At 42.1% G+C, this 21,578-nt stretch overlaps 2 protein-coding genes across 4 annotated transcripts in view; both read right to left on the bottom strand.

The window, feature by feature from the left end:
* dyrk1aa (dual-specificity tyrosine-(Y)-phosphorylation regulated kinase 1A, a) overlaps positions 1 to 18,184 on the bottom strand; it is a 46,167-nt gene extending 27,983 nt beyond the window's left edge. The window contains exons 1-5 of one of the 2 annotated variants that reach the window (XM_084320768.1): positions 17,789 to 18,184; positions 13,491 to 13,687; positions 4,477 to 4,596; positions 2,933 to 3,121; positions 1,869 to 2,016 (exon numbers count right to left, since the gene is read on the bottom strand). In XM_084320768.1, coding sequence (XP_084176894.1) covers positions 1,869 to 2,016; positions 2,933 to 3,121; positions 4,477 to 4,596; positions 13,491 to 13,610 — 577 coding nt within the window. In that variant the 5' untranslated portion in view covers positions 13,611 to 13,687; positions 17,789 to 18,184. The remainder of the gene's footprint in view (positions 1 to 1,868; positions 2,017 to 2,932; positions 3,122 to 4,476; positions 4,597 to 13,490; positions 13,688 to 17,788) is intronic. The other variant, XM_084320769.1, reaches the window with a different exon arrangement.
* Positions 18,185 to 20,321: 2,137 nt separating this feature from the next.
* Positions 20,322 to 21,578, bottom strand: part of ttc3 (tetratricopeptide repeat domain 3) — a 121,725-nt gene continuing 120,468 nt past the window's right edge. For both annotated transcript variants that reach the window (XM_084319648.1, XM_084319649.1), the window contains exon 47: positions 20,322 to 21,197. In XM_084319648.1, coding sequence (XP_084175774.1) covers positions 21,069 to 21,197 — 129 coding nt within the window. In that variant the 3' untranslated portion in view covers positions 20,322 to 21,068. The remainder of the gene's footprint in view (positions 21,198 to 21,578) is intronic.

Genomic DNA, 21,578 nt, shown 5'->3' with positions numbered 1-21,578 from the left:
ATCTCAGGGCATTGAGTCGGAAACCGGCGCATATTGACAGGAGGAAGTGGCACAGCCAAAAGTGAGTGTAGTCTTTTGAAGGAAGAGACTCAGGGCTTTCAAATTTCGAAAAACTACCCTACCCAGCTCACACCAGCCCCTGTCAATCATCTGACTTCTGGATTTACTTTTTAATTTCTCTTATTTTTTGGGATTATCTCCCACAAACCTGAACGTTATTGCCATAAAACAGAACGCAGTTAGTTTCTCTACCTTTCTGTGAACGTCTTGCAAAAAACGGTGTTGCAACATGATGAAAAATGGTGGAGAAATTTACATTATAAAAAAGATGGCAGAATTCAGTACTGTATCTACAAAACCTTCTGTTTAATCATCTTCCCTTTATTCATTTGCTTAGATTTTTCAGGTCTGGTCAATTTTAGCATGGTGTTATTTACAGTCAAAGATAATTTTTTTTTTAAATAGAATTGATATTCTCCTTTGGTTCATTACAATTTACTCAAGCCTAGTAACAGACACACTATTTCTGACACTGATCCATATATGTCCCTAGATTCAGATACCTAGAACATGCAAATGGACCATTTAAAAAAAAATTGTAAATGTTTATTCTACGTCCTTATGGAATGAGTGACATAAAAAAAAAAAAGGAAAAAAAAAAAAAAAAAGGAAAAAAAAAAATATATATATTTTTTTTTCATTTTTTTTAATGGATGGAAGAGCCGCACATTGACGGGCAAAGAGCCGCATGCGGCTCGCGAGCCGCGGGTTGGCCACCCCTGCCATATGGTAACACCGAGGTCCGTGACACTGCATAGAATAAAAAAATCGAATAAAAGAAAAAACTATGAGAACCAGAGAAATCTAGAGCGGCTACGTGGCGTAGTGGGCAAGGCGCTCGCCACGAAATCTGGAGACGCTGGGCTTGCCTGTTCGAGCCCAGCGCTCCACATTTGCTTTCAGTTTAGCTGGTCGTCCGTACTAATACACATTGGCCGTATTAGGGGGTGGGAAACTGATGGGTGGGGATCGGGCGTTGTGGACAGCGACTCCTACAGGTCGGTTGGTGCGCCTGCGCAGTAGAATCAGGAAGTGTCGGGGGCAGCGTGAGCCTCCCACGTGTTACTCCTCGCCACTGAGAGATCGAGCTGCGCAGGTGAAAAGATGCGACTGCTGTTACCTCCCCTGTCTTGAACGTTGCTCAATTATGCCTCCCACTGGTCAGTTGTAGGGAGGATAGAAGCCTTGCATCACGTGTCCCCTCCGGTACACGAGGAGGCAGCCTGTCACATCTTTTCACCTGCCAGCGCGGACTCTCATTGGCGAGGTGTAACGTGTGGGAGGCTCACACTACCCCCGCCATTTCCTGTCTCTGCTGTGCAGGCGTCCCCCAACCGACCTGTAGGAGTCGCTGTCCACAACTTCCAGATTACCACCCATCGACTTCCCACCCGCTAACTCTGCCAATGAGTTAGTATGACGGCCGGCCCTAGCCGGAGGCAATGCCGACACCCGGATTCGAGACCGGAGTCTCTTGTGTTGGTGACGAGCGCAATCTCCGCTGCGCCACCCAGCCGCCCCCTATTTTTTTATTTCTTGATTCAGACATTTTTTATCATGGATGAACAAAACTTTCTATGCGAATGGTTGATTTGAATTCCAAGGGCTTTTAAGCACCTTGTTAAAAAATTTGCTTTTTTCATGGAATTCCAGGCATAAACTTTTTTTTGTCAAAAAATCAAGCACTTTAAGCACTTCAAGGACCTTGTGCGAACCCTGTATCAGGTACCGTATCGGTTCAAATGTGAACGGTACCCAACCCTACTTCACAGTGGAATTCCCGTGTAATGCGTAGAATCATGCCTCACCTATGTAGTACTTCATCTCCATGTCATGTTTGTTCATGAGCTCGAGGAGCCGCACTTCAATCTGGGCTTGATTTAGAAAAGCCTTCTTGTTCTTGATGATCTTAATCGCCACCCACTCCTGTTCAGCACGGTCATATGCCTTTACAACCTGGGGAGAGATGCAGGACAACACGGTCATATGCCTTTACAACCTGGGGAGAGATGCAGGACAACACGGTCATATGCCTTTACAACCTGGGGAGAGATGCAGGACAACACGGTCATATGCCTTTACAACCTGGGGAGAGATGCAGGACAACACGGTCATATGCCTTTACAACCTGGGGAGAGATGCAGGACAACACGGTCATATGCCTTTACAACCTGGGGAGAGATGCAGGACAACACGGCCATATGCCTTTACAACCTGGGGAGAGATGCAGGACAAACACGGTCATATGCCTTTACAACCTGGGGAGAGATGCAGGACAACACGGTCATATGCCTTTACAACCTGGGGAGAGATGCAGGACAACACGGTCATATGCCTTTACAACCTGGGGAGAGATGCAGGACAACACGGTCATATGCCTTTACAACCTGGGGAGAGATGCAGGACAACACGGTCATATGCCTTTACAACCTGGGGAGAGATGCAGGACAACACGGTCATATGCCTTTACAACCTGGGGAGAGATGCAGGACAACACGGTCATATGCCTTTACAACCTGGGGAGAGATGCAGGACAAACACAAATCATCAAACAAAAGGAGGCTGGCAGGATCGCACAACAAAGGGTGCTCTTCAAACACGTATTATTTATCCAGACACTTCAAATTAACTAGCGTGCAAACTTAGCGGTTGCAGGACTACCGACTCCTATAAAGTTGATCATTCAAAGCAGTCAACAAATGTCAACACAAGAGGCGCCGCTTTTAAATCATTAACTTTAGATGATTATCGTCTGTGTGTTTTCTAAGTCTTCATCCGGTCAATCAAGAGTTTCCTGGAAGGAGCAAAGGAAGGGGCAGGAAGGGGGGGGCAATGCACCTCTGTAACATAGAAGGTAAGGGCAACAACCAACCTGTCCAAAAGAGCCTTTTCCTATGAGGGAGTCAATCTCATAACGGTCCATCCACTTCTCCCCGTTCTTAACGATGTAGTCGTAGTTGTCATCGTCGTAACCATCGTTGTAGAGCTTCCTCTCCTTTTTGTGGCTGGAGTCTTCGCTCTGGCCCTGCTGATGTCTCCGCTTCTTTTTTGCATAGTATACCTGGGGATCGCAAAAAGATTTTCAGTTTCTCAGCCAATCACGTGAGAGTGTACAGTGGTCACCGAAGTGAAGGTTTAAGAACACGATTAAACTGTAACGTGATAATGAGGCATTTAACTCTGGTTGAATTAGCGAAATATTAATTTAACAGGCATTTGGCGCTTGCCATTAGTTTTTGGCTGTGCTTATAGTATTCAATAAATTTATATTTAAGACCTTCCCAAAACTGAATTTAAGACTATTTCATACTTTTTAAGGCAGTATATTAGTAAATGTGAATTACAGTTTAAAGGAACAAGCCAACTCACGCCCTATATTTTTACTTTTGTGTTTATATTGTCTATATAATTTTTTATTACACACCGTGGGAATTCAATTTCACATTTTTGTATGTCTTGCACAAATAGAACATTTACAATAAAGTTGACTTTGACCATGACTTTGACTAGCGTTTACAGTAGAAAATGGCAGTAAAGCATAAGTCTGTGTTTGTGTTTGAGACAGAGACATCAAGAGGTCGGCGTGTCGGTCCTTTAACCCTTTCACTGCCACACTACCAAACGGTTAACCCTTTCACTGCGACAATTCACAGAAGGTTAACCCTTTCACTGCCACACGACAGCGACCGTCGGTTGTGTGATAGTAAAGGGTTAACCTTCTGTTGTGTGGCAGTGAAAGGGTTAACGTTAGGTGCTTGGCTAAATCTGTTGCGTTAGCACCCCTTGGCAGGCACTGCTCTGAAGCATCGCCTGTATATGGGTTTGCTAGTGTGTCCTTTGCCTTTCCTCGTTCATTCTCCTCAAATGTGAAGCATTTCCAAAACATCACCGCTGCCGGTTCTTTTTCAATCAAAACTGGTCACAGAGGCTCTACAGTCTGCACTGGCCATATTCAACAAGCTAACAACAGTGACAAGACCCGCAAACTATTTTCAGGTGAAGTGGAAGAGAGGAGACGAGTGGGAGGAGGCAGGGCTGTTGGGCAGCAGTGTGTGTGAGTGTGTGTGTGTGTGTGTGTGTGTGTGTGTGTGTGTGTGTGTGTGTGTGTGTGTGTGTGTGTGTGTGTGTGTGTGTGTGTGTGTGTGTGTGTGTGTGTGTGTGTGTGTGTGTGTGTGTGTGTGTGTGTGTGTGTGTGTGTGTGTGTGTGTGTGTGTGTGTGTGTGTGTGTGTGTGTGTGTGTGTGTGTGTGTGTGTGTGTGTGTGTGTGTGTGTGTGTAACTAGCGCTTATGTGTGTCACTCGGAGCAAGAAAGATGCAGGCAGCTGGTATTGATAGTGCTGCAAATATTAAGAATCGATATGTATTGAAAGATCTACATTTTTGACAACACTCATGCCATGCCATGGCGAGTTATACCTCGTTGATGTGTTTGTAGGTTTTGATCAGGTCAATCGAGAGTTTCCTCAAAGGAGCAGAGGACGGGTCGCGAAAGGACTGGGGCATGCACCTCTGTAACATGACAACATCAGGCGTCACCTTAAACACAGACAGAAAAAGACACACACACACCACCATATCAGATCAAACAATTCCAGATAACTAAGGAATAAGTGAAAGAGTTAAAATGACTTTGACAGGTGAGTTCCAAGTCATTCTTGACTTTGAGACAAAAAATCAAGACGCCCTTCTTTTTACATAATCTTTTACGGTTATTGAAAAACATGGCCGTTATTTTCTGCCAATTCACCACTGCCATTGGCTTCCAGTCAGATGTGCTGGTAACTTTCATGGGTTTATATCGTGTTTATTTTATTTATGTGGTGAATCAGCAGGAAATAAAACTTTTCAGTAAAAGATTATGAAAATAAAGGGTACCTTTGTATCAAGTATGATACTATAAATATGTATTTGTATAGTTTTTGTAATTAATTAATTAAAGACATATGATTGTGCCACAGTAGAATCATGGGGGGGGTATGTGTGCATTTACATTTGGTTAGCTATAATACATATAGACAATAGTATGTATAATGTAGTAATAAAGCAGTTAATAAAATCAAGTAGAAAATAACCCAGTTTACTATTCAACACCGCAATGGTCATGTTCGCTGCTCTCACTTCATAATTAGCATCACGTGGTGTATGTTACATTGTGTGAATTCTCACTATACCATTGTCCACGACATATACATAGTCAAAAATATACACTGTATATTTAAAATAATTAAATAAATATACATACATAGATTGTACATACTGTATATTTATATATATATAAAAAAGGTGTTCCTTGCAGCAGCATAAAAAAAAAGCATTAAAAGAAAATAACCATTTCAGTAAAATAGCACCATGACAAATGTATTACAAGACCAACAAAGAAATGTGATATCACATTGCAATTTGATTGTCCGTCTTTAACAGATTTTGTGTTTGTAGGTGTGTATACGGTGTGTTTTAGCGGATATCACTAAACTCCCTTCATACTGCCATTCATGTTGAAAAGGGGGGGTTACTCCAGGAGTATTGAAAGTTGTTTGAAAGTTGCTAGGCATATATAATTCAGCCTTCTGAAAACTACTGTACCGATTGTAAACCCTCTTTGACTGAAGCGATGTGCATCAAACTTCAGTTAGGTGCGCTTGTTATTAACTCCTGGGTGCTTCCGGTTGCCGTGTGAATTTGAACAGCTTGCAGTAGAGTAATAAAGTAACATTAGCGAAAATAAACAATACAATAATACAATTTTCACAAGGGTAAATTACTGATGCCTGGCGACTTTAAAGCTTCATGGATCATCTTTTCAACATCAGTGGCAGTGTGAAAGGTAGGCTGAGATCTACCAAAACACACTTTATACACCTACGCACATGACATTTGTTAAAAACAGGAACAATCTCTGGCAATGGAGAGAAGTCAAAATCAGACTGTTATGGTGCTTTAAATACCATCAAGTACCGTTATACAATCAAAACTAAGAAAAAAAAGGTATCATATGATACGGTCACATGATGCCATATCACGATAACTGATCAATTAACTTTCAATTCAATTAATTATGGTAGTGGGTTCTCTTTCAAATCCAAATACCGTAATTCCTCTAATAGTAACCGGGTCTCAAATACAAGCCGGGTCTCTATTAATGGCCGGGTGCGCTCTTGAGCTAAGCAATTATAAGCCGGCCTCCTAATACAAGCCGGGTTACTAATATACTGAGCTGCATACTGAGCTAGTTACTTGATTTCACTTTGAAAACGTTGAAATGACCAGTGACCACGTGTAATTGCACTGTTTACTATTTCATACAGTACTTGATTTCAATAAATGAACCCAGTACATTTTACTGGGTTCAAACTGACACAACATGTTGATTTATTCATTATGATCCGTTTGAAAATTTGAAATATAGGCCTCCCTCTTATACAGGCCTCCTCCTAATACAAGCCTGGTACCCGCTACAGTTGAAACAAATACAAGCCGGGGTTACTATTAGAGGAATTACGGTAGTTACAAACTTTTGGCGTGAAAAGCTTGTATCATCCAACCTATTGACATGTAAATGCCAATGTATGTTCCATCATCAGAAAATGCATTCTGTGTTTTTTTTCTCCCATCCCAATTTCCTCTCGTGCCAATTCTCCCTCCCCTGTCTTGATCGTTGCTCGCATGTGCCCCCCACTGGTCGGTCGTAGGGAGGGTAGATAGATACTATCGCATGTCCCCTCCGATACATGCAGAGTCAGCCCGCCACTTCTTTTCACCTGCCAGCACGGACTCTCATTGGCGAGGTGTAACGTGTGGGAGGCTCACACTACCCTCGACATCTCCTGTCCTTGTTGTGCAGGCGCCCTGACCGACCTGTAGGAGTCGCTGTTTACAACGACCAGACTACCACCCATCGACTCCCCTCCCGCTGACTCTGCCAATCGAGCCAGTATGACAGCCGGCCCAAGCCGGAGGCAACGCTGACAGCCGGATTCGATACCAGTGTCTCTCGCGTTGGTGACGAGCACAATGTCCGCTGCGCCACCCAGCCGCCAGTTCTATGCTAGATTATACTGTAGTACCGTTTCCATGACCAAGATGTCGGTAACACAGTGTTGATGTTCAAGCCGTAGTCTAAGTCACAGGATACTGTATATAAACTGTAGGGCTGTACCGAATAGTTCGAAGCTTCGTTCATAATATTGACATTCAAATTCTAAATCAACATTTGAATTTTTAACACTTTGATCGCCGGGGTTAAATTCATAATTTACCATCCCTCGCCAGCTCTATTTAACATGGAGAAGTTCCCCTTCTTTGCAGGGCTATAACTTTTTAAATTGTATTGCTAAATTGACATTACTATGGCCCATTCAACGTCCTATATCTATTGTTCAGGGTGTAGCAACGTTATACTTTTTCATTCACATATACTAAAATACGGTCTAAAGTATAAGTATGTTTTTATCGTTTTCTGCAGCTTTCTCCAGAACTTGATTTATAGCCCTAAATGCATTATATTGATGATCAAATACAGTTTGATAGGAATCTGTGCGAGATAAAAAATTTCAACTGGACGTGCTTCTAGGAGTTACTACTGATCATCTGATGTTGACCGGATGGGCAGGGGGTCGTTTATAATTCCGTGGGCAACGTTATATCATTCATCTAGTGTGGGTGATATGATCATTAGAGCAGTTAGTAAAGAACACGTTGAAAAATAACGCTGGATCTTACCGTATCTTCCTCGCGCCGTTGGACGATGAGCGTGGAACTGAAATATTCCTATTATGGGATGTAGAAATACCCGATCCATTTCCAGGTTGTATAATAGTATATAAGTCCAAATCATGTTGTTTATCGAGTTATTTGCAACCGATCGACATCCATTGTGTCAAGATGGAGTCCTGCTAATGATAGCGAGTGCCCGGACGAAATATGGATGAGCACCACTTCATCCGCATCACTTCCTGTTTGGGCGAGCGGCCGATCGGCCACCAGATGGCGCTCTTGAACCGTTGGAGAGTTGAGAGGGGATCACCAGTACATATAATGTCTCCGGGGGAGAAATATGATTTCGATCACAGATTTTTGAAATATTGATATCAAAGACGCTGTCCAGCGTCTTCGGCAGAATAAGCATGGCGGGGAAAGACGCTGCACAGCGTCTTCGGCGATTAAAGTGTTAATATTTAATAAAAAAAAGAAAATGTTTTTTATATATATATTTTGTATATGTCTAACTATTCATTTTTTTTTTTTTTTGATCTTTTTCCCCCTCCATTTTCCTCCGATTTTCTCCCATCCCAATGTTAGTCGTATGCCAATTCCCAATCCCCTTCCTGGTCGCTGCGCACTTACCCCCCACAGTCAGATCATCTGGGAGAGTGGAGGCTAGTATCACGTGCTTCCTCCGACACACGTCCAGCCAATCAACCGCTTCTTTTCACCTGGCAGCGCGGATCCTCCCTGAGAGGGCGTAGCGTGTGGAAGGATCACACTATCCCACTCAGGTCCTATCCACGCTTAGCAGGCGCCCCGACCGAACTGTAGGAGTCGCTGTTTACAACGACCCGGACCCACCCCGCCAGCTTCTCCCACCCTCTAATACTGCCAATTGTATTAGTGTGAACGGCCAGCCAAGCTGGTGACAACCCCGGAGCTGTGAGCTGGATTCAAACAGGCCAATCCAGCTCACAGCTCCGGGGTTGGTGACGAACGCAATCTCCGCTACGCCACCTAACCGCCTACCTAACTATTCATTCTGTTTAAACCAATGGGTTTTTTTCTTCACAGTTGCAGATAAAAATTAGGCTACACTAATATTATACTACTGTAATTTTCGGACTATAAGCCGTGCCTTTCCCCCCCATTTTTCGACCCTGACGGTGCGGCTTATATGTGACTCACATGACCAAACCCAAACATTTTAAAATCGAAATATTGCTTTTTTGACTGCATTGAAATGTTATTTATCTGTTCCCTTATTTGCTAAACTTAATACAACTTGTAAATGAGTTCATTCTTGTTATTTGTCCGACAGTATTGTGTCCCAATGCTGGTGGGAAGACTACAAACGAGAAGCTGGGTGTGGTATGTCTGCGCGTGCACTTAGCGAGGTGTTGAAACACACAAGAATAGCGAAATGTTAATACACTTATCATAACGTTATAAGTTATAGCAACTTAACTTGTGACAAACGCCAGTGTTATTACGCGTTGCACTGACTCCGAAAAGACCATCATAAAACGCGAGTCGGGCCGTTTTGTCATTAACACTTTCAGTGCCCAGCAGGGGGCGCACATTTAGTGCTTGAATGCCCACCATCCACTTCAATGTTAACGTTAATATCGCCTAATCTATGTTTTAAATTATGGCTATGTGTCTAATCTGCCCGTCGCTTATCAATGACTCATTTCCAGTCAACATTGTCGAAGCGGATTGTTTTTTTATCGGTTCATTTCCGTTTTATAGCATTTTGAAAAGCCCTCGTTTTCAAGGGGGAAAAAAGAATCCGTGATAAACGCCCTGTACTGTAATATTCTAGAACGGTAATTTTTCGGCCTATTTATGAATCGTTTTCAAATAAACGCTAGATTATCGATAGTATATGTGTACGTATGCACGCTGGTGCCGCGAGCTGAAAATCGATTTTCTTAGTTCCTGATCGCTCGCACAGTCAAACAGCCATATCACATATAGGGGAAAAGCTTATATCTCCGTGAAAACAAGTCTGATTATCCTAAGACTGGTCAAATAGATTCCTTACCTGAGATCAGATGGTATCCAAATGGATTATTCCAATTCCTGATCGCCATTCCAAAAATCGATCCTTTTATTGATCCAACGCGTATACTGTAAAACACATATTACACGCTGTGCTGAGGGTCCAGAATGAATCTGATCGGCTCCGGTTACATGCGTGAGAAGTAAAATGTGGATTCCGGAGTTTTTTTTTCTCATCCATTTTCATTGAGTCCAATCCAAAAGGGTGCATTACCATCTGGGAGACAATAGGGGGCGCTTTTTTCACATCTGAGCGCCTGGCGGGGCAGGTTGACCAACGGTAGACTCGGTTGATGAAATAATATGAATTCAGATCAGATCGCTAATAAAAAAAATAAAACGAGAATTCTCGTGATGGGCATTCAAAGTGTTAAACAACACTAAATCACATTTAGAATGTCACAAATTTTATGAGCGAACTAATTTCGTTCAAGTGTATTTATTGCAACCTAATGTCATCAGAAAGTAATTTAATCAACTACAGTTTAGTACTGTTTTCGCCTTGACAGTCGCCACTATGCTGCACCTCTGCCTTGTCATCTCGCCCCTATGCTGCACGCTCTGCCGCTGCAGTCAAGCCAAGGCACACGAAGGGTTAAGTGTGACTTAACCCTTGACTTAACCCTTCGTGTGCCTTGGCTTGACTGCAGCGGCGATTGGAAGCAGTGCCTGTTCTCTGTGTTGCTTCTCTTTGTGACTCGTTGGTGTACCGGCAGCGTGCAGCGCGACTATCAGAATAAGAAATGATCTGGCTAGATTGACCCACATCATATGAATACTAGGTCCTCCTTATAATACATTTACATTTAGTCATTTTGCTGAGGAAAGGCAGGGGGGGTTGCGATGTGTTTGCTCAAAATAAAGTACCAAACATTTGCACATGCAACAAAGAAAATAGGCCTTTACAATATTCAAAAGAAAATGGGGAAAACTCAAAGAAAATAACAAACAACTTAGGTATTATATTTCTTTTGGAAGATGGATTACAGCTAACGGCCACTAGGGGACCTCCTAAATCTATCTTAAAAACGAAAGCAAAAGCTGGAGGCCGGAAAAGAGTGCAGGTAGCGCGCGAAAGTAAACGTGGAACCGAGAGACAGAACGAGAGCAAGACAGTTTGTGCAAAGGAAGTTTTCTTGCACAACCCCTCATTATGGAAAACAAACGTAGATATGCATATGATGCAGCTTTTAAGTTAAAGGCAGTCAATCTGGCAGTAAAAGAAGGAAATAGAGCTGCTGCACGTACCCTTGGCATCAATGAGTCAATGGTGAGACGTTGGAGACGCCAGCGGGAAGAACTGTCTCAATGCAAAAAGTCAAAAAAAGCTTTCAGAGGTAATAAAGGCAGATGGCCCGAACTTGAAGACTTTGTTGAAGATTGGGTGAACACACAGAGAGCAGGCGGCCGAGGTGTCTCCACTGTGCAGATCCCACTGAAGGCCAAAACCGTCGCCAATTTTAGAGGTGGACCATCTTGGTGTTTCAGATTTATGAGACGAAAGGGACTGTCCATCAGGGCGCGGACGACTGCGTGTCAGCAACTCCCTCCCGACTACCAGGAAAAAATAACAAACTTCGGCGAATTCACACAAAGAAAGATAGAGGACTATTCCATCGGACCGGACCAGATCATAAATATGGATGAAGTGCCTTTGACGTTTGACCTGCCTCTCACTAGGACTGTTAACAAGAGAGGTGAATCGTCCATCACGTTGAGAACCACTGGCCACGAGAGAACGTATTTCACTTGTGTCCTTGGCTGCACAGCATCTGGATTAAAGCTTCCGCCAATGGTGATTTTTAAGCGGATTACAATGCCAAAAGAAAAGATCCCGAACGGCATCTCCTTTAAAGTCAACAAGAAAGGGTGGATGATGGAAAGCGTAATGAAGGAGTGGCTGAACGAGTGCTACGTCAAGCGCCATGGAGGATTCTTTCGCCAAAAAAAAGCTTTGCACGTTTTGGACAGCATGAGGGCCCATATCACAGAGTCTGTGAAAGCAGCCATCAAGAGCACAAACTCAATTCCAGCTGTGATTCCTGGGGGCACAATGAAGCATCTGCAGCCACTCGACATCAGTGTCAATCGTGCGTTCAAAGTGGCACTACGCGTTCAGTGGGAGGCGTGGACGACTAGCGGCGATAAATCATTCACCAAAACTGGTCGCATGCGAAGAGCAACTTTCGCTCAAGTTTGCGAGTGGATCCTGACAGCGTGGAGGAGTGTCAAAACATCCACGATCACCAACGGGTTCCGAAAGGCTGGACTGCTGCGTGATGAGGAGGAGGACGCCGCCACAGCTGAGGCCCTTCAGAGGCTGTTCGATTCTGACAGTGACGAAGAGGAGTTTGTTGGTTTTGGGAGCGACAACGAAGGAGAGAGGAGAGTGGGCGATGAAGCCACCCTGAGCCTGTTCGTTTCTGACACTGAAGATGAGGACTTTGGTGGTTTTAGTACGCAGGAAGAAGAACAAGATACAAGATACAAGAGTTTTATAGAAGAAGAAGATGAGGATTAATGACTTGACTTTTCTGGTTACAGCAGCCGTGTACTGCACCTTAGCCTAAAAGATGAAGACGAGGATTACCGGTAATGACTTTTCTGGTAGGCTGATTACCGTATATTTTAAGCAGCCATGTTACTGCAACTTTAGGCTTACGCGCTTACTGTCGTGTTACAGGCACTTTATAAAAAACACATTTAATTTAGCCATTGATATTGCCTCGTCAAGCACTGTAAACTGGTTGCAATTCCCCCTCCTCCTCGCAGTCCTCGCAGTCAGTCGTCCAATGAGCGAGTTAAAATAGGCTATAGGCTTCTAAAACTATTTAATATGCTAAACTTCTTTAATTCACATTTCTTTCTTTAATTGAATTGTTCCCGATATAATGCTATATGCCCCGACCAGATCCTTGACTCCGTTGCGATACAGATTAATTAGAATAGTAAGTGGCTATTTTACACCTGCAGTTTATAGTCCAGTGCGGCTTATATATGTACACACATCATTCAATTTAGCTGCTGCATCTTATATTCAGGTGCGGCTTATAGTCAGAAAATTACAGTAGTATAGTATATGACTCGTCATAAAAATTTAAATAAAACATTTATCATAAATGATGTAGGCTATCTGCATCCGCTTGGCACTCAGCGCTCCATCAAGACGTCACCATCACTTTCTTACCAACCGTGCCTTTATTGGATTATTTATGTTGACGAAGCTGATGAGTTATATTCATTAAAGAAAGTTGATTAAATTTTTTCTTTTTTTTAAAGACTCATTTAATCAGATTAATCACTTTATTCAAATAGAGGATTTAGTTTGAGGATATTTATATAAAAAATCTTTTTTTTAACGTCATAAACTATGACGACAGACATTCGAAGCTTCGTTCGAATACTTCAATAGAAACTTCAAATGTAAAAAAAAAAAAATGACATTCGGTACAGCCCTAATAGACTATGTGTATAAGCTGCCATTGGCCGACTATTTCCCATGTAACGGAATGGTAATAGGCTCACCCAGACCTCTCTCCGGTTCTGTCACAGCGCTAACGAAGTGTGCGCTTGTAACTTTTCCAGGCCTGGAGAACACAATTTACAAATTCCATGACTTTTCCAGGTTTTTCGAGGACCGTGTGACGGTGTGAACCCTGTACCTGGCTGGCGGTAGACTGCTGCGCCTGCTTGCCGTGGACCAGTGCTGACAAAGGCAACTCTGTGAGCTGCTGCTGCCACTCACTGTACTGCTGGTGCAAACGGGGCACGGGAGAAGCCATCTGAAACCCAGCGGCATTCAACTAAAACCGGGGGACAAGTCGGGCAGATGAAGGTTTGCATGCTGAATTCTCTCCTCCTGTTAAGAAAGAGAGAATAAAAGAGAGAGAGAGGGAGAAATTATGTTGGAGGTTCAGGGAGATCCACTTTCTACAATTTTGCATAAACGCTGATGGTCTGATTTCAAGAAATTGCGATGAATTCCATAGCATTTTTATTATGCTTACTTATTAATTATTTGTGGCTGTTGAGTGGGTTTGAATATATATATATGGAGCCACCGAGCCAGGCTCAAGAAAAAGCCTTTTTTTTTTTTTATACGTGCAAGGCTAAATCTTGCCAAACTATCATGAACACATGACAATCTAGAAGTAAAAAGTAAAAACGTTCTCCAAGGCTCGACAATTGCCCAATAGTTAATTTCATACTAATCATTTTACTGGTTAGATAACAAGAACAAGTTGCCTATAATAGCCATTTAGATATTTTTTAGGGCATTTCTGGTTTTTATTGTGGATAGGACAGTCGGAGACTAAATTGGGTGAAGAGATGGGGGAGGACATGCAACACATGTCCTGGGCGGGATTTGTATGAGTCTTAACATGATGCGCCACCGGGGCGCCCCATCAAACACTTTCAATCGGGTGGCTCAGGCTCTACATATTAGAGACTTTCAGTGCCTTTTTTGAAGAACAAATCCCAGTGCTGCTAACATACAAGCAGTGATTGATTGATTGATTGAAAACTTTATTAACAGATTGCAGAATGGGTACAATACAGTACAGCTCAATACACACAATTGTTAAGGGGATGCAGACCAGAGAAAGACTTTCGTCTTGTTTACATCAGGGTCCCCCATTTTCAATTAATCAGGACATATATGACATACATGACATACAGATAGACAGTACTGCTACATCTATACATTTATGACATACCAGTGCTTTTAGGAATGCAGACTCTAGGTATCAACAATCAACCCTTGCACTTAAAAACCATAGCACTGTTTATTTTGGACAGCCCATGTACTTAGTTGTAAAGTCGATCCAAATCACTTGTGTGAATGTGATGTATATTGCAAGAAAGTAATCAACCTCTACTATCTTTAACTGTGAATGAACACAACACTCTTAACTTAGCCATCTTTAGATAATAACGTTTGAAAACATTGCTCCTTGAAAACGGAATTAAATGGCTCTTTGTCTGAGATACTCACTGGTAGGGGCAGAACGGTTCACAGAAATCATGGTTTTTTACTTTGGTACATATGGCAGTTTTTGGGGACACTGTTGGTTTGGCATGGCTCAGTTGGAAAAAGAAAATGCTATTGCCAATTCCAATATGCTTTTAATACATTTTTTGGTTAAAACTTAAACCATAACAATGATCATAATGTCGGTTGAGAGCATAAGAAACACAAACAGTTGTCCAAATAAATTCTTTGCCAATTGTTTTGGTGGCTCTGGATGTCCATACGTCTGTAGGTCTAGCTAGTACAATTTGTTGAAAATTCTACCTCATGTCTACTCAAATTCGGAAATGACCTCGTTTCTAAAGTGCCAATGAGAGGGAGTATTACATTGTTGCTCAGGCAATTAAATCTTACACTGAATCCCTGAACCTTCCACGCCTGCATTGGGATGCATATGGCTGGCTATAAACACCACCAAGGCTTTGGTAAGGGAGTTTGCCAGGTCTGAAGAATCTGCATGGAGTGGTTGTTCTAATGCTTCAGGAGGGAGTTGCTCGTCTCCCAAATTATCTCCTCTATGCTCTGGTAACAGACACACCAGGGAGATACTGATGTAAACTAAACAGCCAATGTTATTGCCAATGCCACTACCATACGCCTCATGTACTGTGTAGCCACACACAAATTGACAAAGCATTAGAAAGGAGGAATATCAAATATTGCAGATCAAAGATAGCTGGATATGTGTCTTTTAATGTCTTTTTGACTGGCATTGCAGAGGTTATTTCTACTTTCAAATGTTTATTTAAACTTGAAAGGCAACTGAGGGTTCCCTCATTTACAATCATGTTGAGTGTATATACATAGCAAGCATATAAAATCATAACAAAAGAGACAAGACTGACAAAGCATAGAGCAAGGATAACAAATCCTTTTCATATAGATTTTGACCTGTGATTATAGCGCCACCCTCTGGCCCATTGGAATGATATTTGTTATGATGCACTGTGAAATCAATATATATAATTATGCCAAATTTCATGTCTTTATCATATCCCATGTCATGACAAACTTTAGGCCAAACAAATTAAGCTTGTTAGCATTTGCTCATTGAAACAGCTTGTAGCAACTACAGTATGTGGCTAGTCATGCCCCCTTTAGTTTAATAAGAAATTATAATAATTCTAAGTAACACATCGTTTTAGGACACTCAATGATTCTTTGAGAAGGTCACCACACTCACGACTGATAAGCGTGCCAAGGTGCCAGAAGACTGAAGAAGGCTCTGACTGCAGCACACTTCAGGTCCATGCCAGTTTCATGAAGTAGCTAAATCCAAGCTTTCGGTCACACAAGAAGACCTTCATCTGGGCAAACAGCCTACACAGTGAACTAGGTCCACAGATCATTGGCAGGGTCAACTGTATAACGTTGGTATAAATAAGGTGTCTGAGAGAAGAAATGGGATATCTTTGGAAGAGTAATTTATTGCAGGTGACTAATTCCTTCAGGACAGAACTATTTTTCCGCAGGATGCTTTTTTTTTTTTTTTTACAAAAACATTTTTAATCTATAGTTGAGATTAGGGTTAGACATGCTTTTATGAACAACTGCCCCCATCATGGCGACATTGTGAAAATATGGAATTGTAATCGAATGGGGCTCATTTTCGTCTGTAGCCCAAGTAGTAGGGTGTCAAGGGCAGGACCATCTAAGAAAACGTGACATTGAAAGGCAAAAGCATGCTGATTTAAGTCTTCTGGCGGATTGAATTAGGCTTTCGTAAAAATAATAAAGTTACTGGTGTAGCGTTATTAACAGTTGAAACACAAAAGGATTGGTGTCCGTGGTTAGCTTATAAAGGCCAATACAATAGCACGTTGACCATCACGTCAGTCAATGATGCCAAATCAAAACAACCAGCAAAGTTAGCTGCCCTACACATTAGTTATCGGATGCATTTTCCTGCTGGCTGTCTCGGTCAATTATCAGTTTATTTGTCTAGTACATATACGCTTGATAGTGGCCATTGAGCGGTGTAGCGTTATCTAAAATGCCCCATAAAAATAAGACATAAAGAAGACGACCAACAACAACCAAGAAATATTGTTCTGTCCAAGATGTCGGCCTGCGTTCGGATATCAGTACGTTACGTTACTCCACGTCGTTCGATACCAGTACGTAACGTTACTCCACGTTCGCCATCAGTACGTTACGTTACTCCACGTCGTTCGATGTCAGTACGTTACGTTACTCCACGTTCGCCATCAGTACGTTACGTTACTTCACGTCGTTCGATACCAGTACGTAACGTTACTCCACGTTCTCGATATATCCAGTACGTAAGTTACGTTACTTCACGTACGTGAAACGCAGGCCGCCATCTTCGCCAGAAATAGTGTAATTTTCGGCTGTTGGTGGGCAAGCATCATGTTTTATTTTTGTCATTTTAGATACACACAGCGCACGTCATCCATACTATATTGCCTATAGGTACCAGATGATACCCGTCCAATTACAAATACTACACGTAAAATAATCTGTATCGTCCTGGATAATAATAATAACACTTTAATGGCCATTAGATTTAACGTGACAGTAGAGCAGCTCCTGTGAGGCGGACAGAGACACGGCGCCCCGCGTCGTCACGTTAGCTAGCTACAAGTTGAGCTCCCGATGTGGAATAAAAAACCATTCCAGTCCGGCGTCAGCCAACACCGAGGTGTCATCGTTCACTTATTAAGATGGCTACCGTTGACGTTGTTCAGCTAACGCTGAGCTAGCTCCTTCAGTTGTCAGCAGCTACATCGCGCTAACGTTAGCGTCTCAAACTCCGCTAGGTAACGTGACGTTACTTCTCCCCACAGGTTAACACATAACGTGTAGCGTTACTATTAGTAACGTGATCCAGCCAACTTGTGGTCGCCTGGCTATAATAGCTAACACAGCTACCGAGAGGTTAGCGATCGTGTCGTTAACTGAACTTACCTTTGGGCTCCTTCGTGTCACTTTAATCTACTCAACAACACAAACATCAGCGTTCATCCACTCCACTGCCTTTCGGCAAATTAGACAATCCAGTGCGTTCTCCATCGAGCTGTGATCGTGTCCCCCAGCAGCAGCTAACGCCAGGTAGCAACAGCTCAGTTGGTGTGAATACTGTTCTTCCAAATCAACAGCGCCTCTCCTCCTCATTCGATCCGAGCTCAGGAAGAATACCAATGCATTAATAATAATAACGCCTGTGCGTTGTTGTCAACCGGCTGATCATTCCATGTCAGCGGCGACATCATCACCTCCAACAGCAACACATGACAGATGTTATTATTATGTCTGAAATCTGGAAGCCCTTGATGCGTTAAAGTCATTTTTTAAATTTCTCAAAATGGCGCGCGTTCGAAACCTACGCCACCAACTGACCGACAGAGAGTCTGTGCGGCGGTGTTACCAGCCGCCTCGTTGTGATTGAGCTACTCGAGTAGCAAACGCTTAGCCAACATAACGTGCACTTTAGATGTGTCATGTGTTGGTGGAACAGTAGTTACATTATTTAATTGTGCCATCATCATCATCATCGCCAGCGACGTGATTTGGGGGAGGAAGGGCCAAATTGAAAAAAAAAGTTGCTGGATATCGATTCCACAACCTCGAGAATCCATGGGCGTGGCTGTTGCCAGGGGGCACTTGTCGTTGCCTAGCGCGTCACTTCTTCGCACCTCCCATATTTTCTTAAAAAGTAAAATGCTAATCTGAGTTTATCAATCATTGAAAATATATGTAATTTCAGCTAGTATATACAGTATTTTAGCATGTATTCCAGTTTGTAAAAGTATGTGAAACCACAACCAAAATTCACCTTTTGATTGTTCTGGTGGGGAAGTTCACCCCCCAAAAATAAATAAAATAGTACTATCTATCCATCCAGACAGTTTGTGTGATTTGCGGAGTTTTTGGAAATATCTTTAGAGATGTATGCAGACACTCCCAATAAAATGGAGCTGAAGGCATTGGGCATTTTGTGCACTCGCCCAAGCACAAAAAAACCATTTCAAAGACTCAACAGCAACGTTTCTTTCCAGAAATCATGACACGATTACTGACAATAATCCATAGACCTTGTGAAATTTAATTAAATATTTAGGTAGAAAATAGTTCCCAATAAAACGTCACAACAAGGTCTGTGGATTACCTTGAGTAACACTGTTGTGATTTCTGGAAAGAAACATTGCGGTTTGATTTTTAAATATATATTTAGGCGTTTAGAGCACATCAAACCAAATACCATTCAGCTTCATTACATCAAAGTGAAGGCAGATATCTCTACAACTATGCAAATCATACCAAAACTCATACATTTTTTGGGTGAACTGCCCCTTTTAAAAAAAGGTATCCAGTAGTACTTGACCACTAGTTGATGAAATTGGCGCTATAGAGCACAGTTGGTGCAATTTGTGCACAAGCACGTCAAAATACGGTGCCTGGGGGCGTGTAAGCATGCCCGTGCTTCAAATTGATGGTGATCTCCCTCAAAATCAAACAAGCCAAAAATCCCCGTCAATTAAAAGTAGGTCAAACTCCTTAGTACACTTTTGAATGAGGACCACGTACTCATTCCATGTGGCATTTTCATACAAATAAAAAACTCAATGCAAAGTACCGGTATACATTGTCGCAATCAAACAACGCAAGTGGACTGGATGCCATTGGCAAATTTTTTATCACAAACAGAGTCATCTCACTCAACTGTTCTGGTTTTTGAGATAGTGGTGCACGATATATCGGCCGATATGGTAATTATTTTACACATCGGTATCGTTCCGATGTCAAAATATAATATCGGCCGCTGATATAATACAAATACTTTTGGCTTTGGCCATTTAAGGCCTACTACTGTACTTTAAAGTTTTGAACTGTTGTACAATGTTCACAGAATACAGTGACTTGGTCTCAAGTGAGTTAGATGTCTATTGAGAATGCTCAGGGTTGGCTTATCCATAGTGTGAATTCAGGACACACTTGTATCCTTTATAAAAAAAAATATTTAAATATTTATTTTTATTTAACATGTTTCAAAATATCATTTCTACATCATCATTTCTGAAAATAAATTACAAAAGTAAAAAAAGGCTGCGTTTTGGAAAATAGCTCTTTATTTGATTATCATAAAAGTGTTTTCTATAGAGATATCGACATCGGTAAATATCGGTATATGCCAGAACAGCAATATTAATATCGGTTATCGGTATCGGCCACAATTTTCACACCGGTGCATCACTAAGATATTGTAAGTAGAAATTGTTAGCAATAGTAGTGGAAGTTAATGGGCTCCGTTAAGATCGTCAGGGGATTTCTTTTTTCTGTAGTAAGGTCTGACATGTTATTTTAAAAATACTAACGGACTCCATTAACTGTTGATACTGATAAAAGGTAGGTTGGCCATACTAACGATTTCTAAATAAGGCCTTGCAGACTGCAATTCAGGGGGGCTGTTTAGCACCACAAAACACGAGCTGAACACTGCTATGCAACAGAATGTTTATTCAAGAATGGTATGAACGCTTTTGTAATTTACAAAAAGTAAAATGAACATTGGGAAATCAAAGATTAAAAACACATTAAAGCAAATTAAGTTAACACAAGATAAGATAAGTAAAAAAAGAAATATTAAGTTTCCCTTGCATTTTTTGTTCACGTTGTTAAATTTTCCATCACATTGGAGGGGGGGGGGGGCATCATTTTTATTCTGAGGCCATTTAGGTACTGCCCTCTCTTCATCAGTCACTGTGCTGCCCTCTCTTCATCAGTCACTGTGCTGCTCTCTCTTCATCAATCACTGTGCTGCCCTCTCTTCATCAGTCACTGTGATGCCCTCTCTTCATCAGTCACTGTGCTGCCCTCTCTTCATCAGTCACTGTGCTGCCCTCTCTTCATCAATCACTGTGCTGCCCTCTCTTCATCAATCACTGTGCTGCCCTCTCTTCATCAATCACTGTGCTGCCCTCTCTTCATCAGTCACTGTGCTGCCCTCTCTTCATCAGTCACTGTGCTGCCCTCTCTTCATCAGTCACTGTGCTGCCCTCTCTTCATCAGTCACTGAGTTGACCAATTAGCTGTTGGGCCTTGACATGAAGATTTCTTTAGTCGGTGACATTTCATGACTCCACCACTTCATGCTTAAGAAGTTATTTATTGAAAAATTATAAGTATATCTGTGGCCTCAAATTAATATTCACAAACGTGCTTTAATAAGCTCCAGACTAGGCTGTGTTTAGGAGAAGGCTGCAGGTGCCTGTCCTCTGCGGATTCTGCCAGGCAGCATGGGGAAGTCCTCAGGCAGCAGAGCATGCTCTCTGCAGGTTGGACATGTACTCTGCTCTTTAAGCCAGGACTTGATACACTGTGGGGTTACAGAGAAATGGACAGAAAGGAAAGAGTCAAGTTTATAATAATAAAAAAAAAAAAAAGAGCCAACAACAGAACATCAGACCCACAGTCAACATGTGGGAAATTAACAGCAGTCGGTACATTTCATCTGTGGTTGGTTGGTTCAAGTTTGCCTCTACTACTAGACACTTTGTAAATGACCAGACAAAAGTGCAATACCAAGAGCCGTATACCATGCTAGAAATCAAAGTGACTTGATGATTTAAAAAAAAACTATTGACTATTCATAGTACTCTCATGGTGCAATGCCACAGCTCATTGGCCATGGTCGTCATGTAATGGTGATCACCTGTTATAGTATCGGCAATGAATCGGTGCATCCTTAACTTATAGA

The sequence above is a fragment of the Notolepis coatsorum genome, assembly GCF_963971535.1.
Source record: "Notolepis coatsorum genome assembly, chromosome: 8".
Lineage (NCBI taxonomy): Eukaryota > Metazoa > Chordata > Actinopteri > Aulopiformes > Paralepididae > Notolepis > Notolepis coatsorum.
This window is presented reverse-complemented; position numbering and strand designations above follow the sequence as displayed.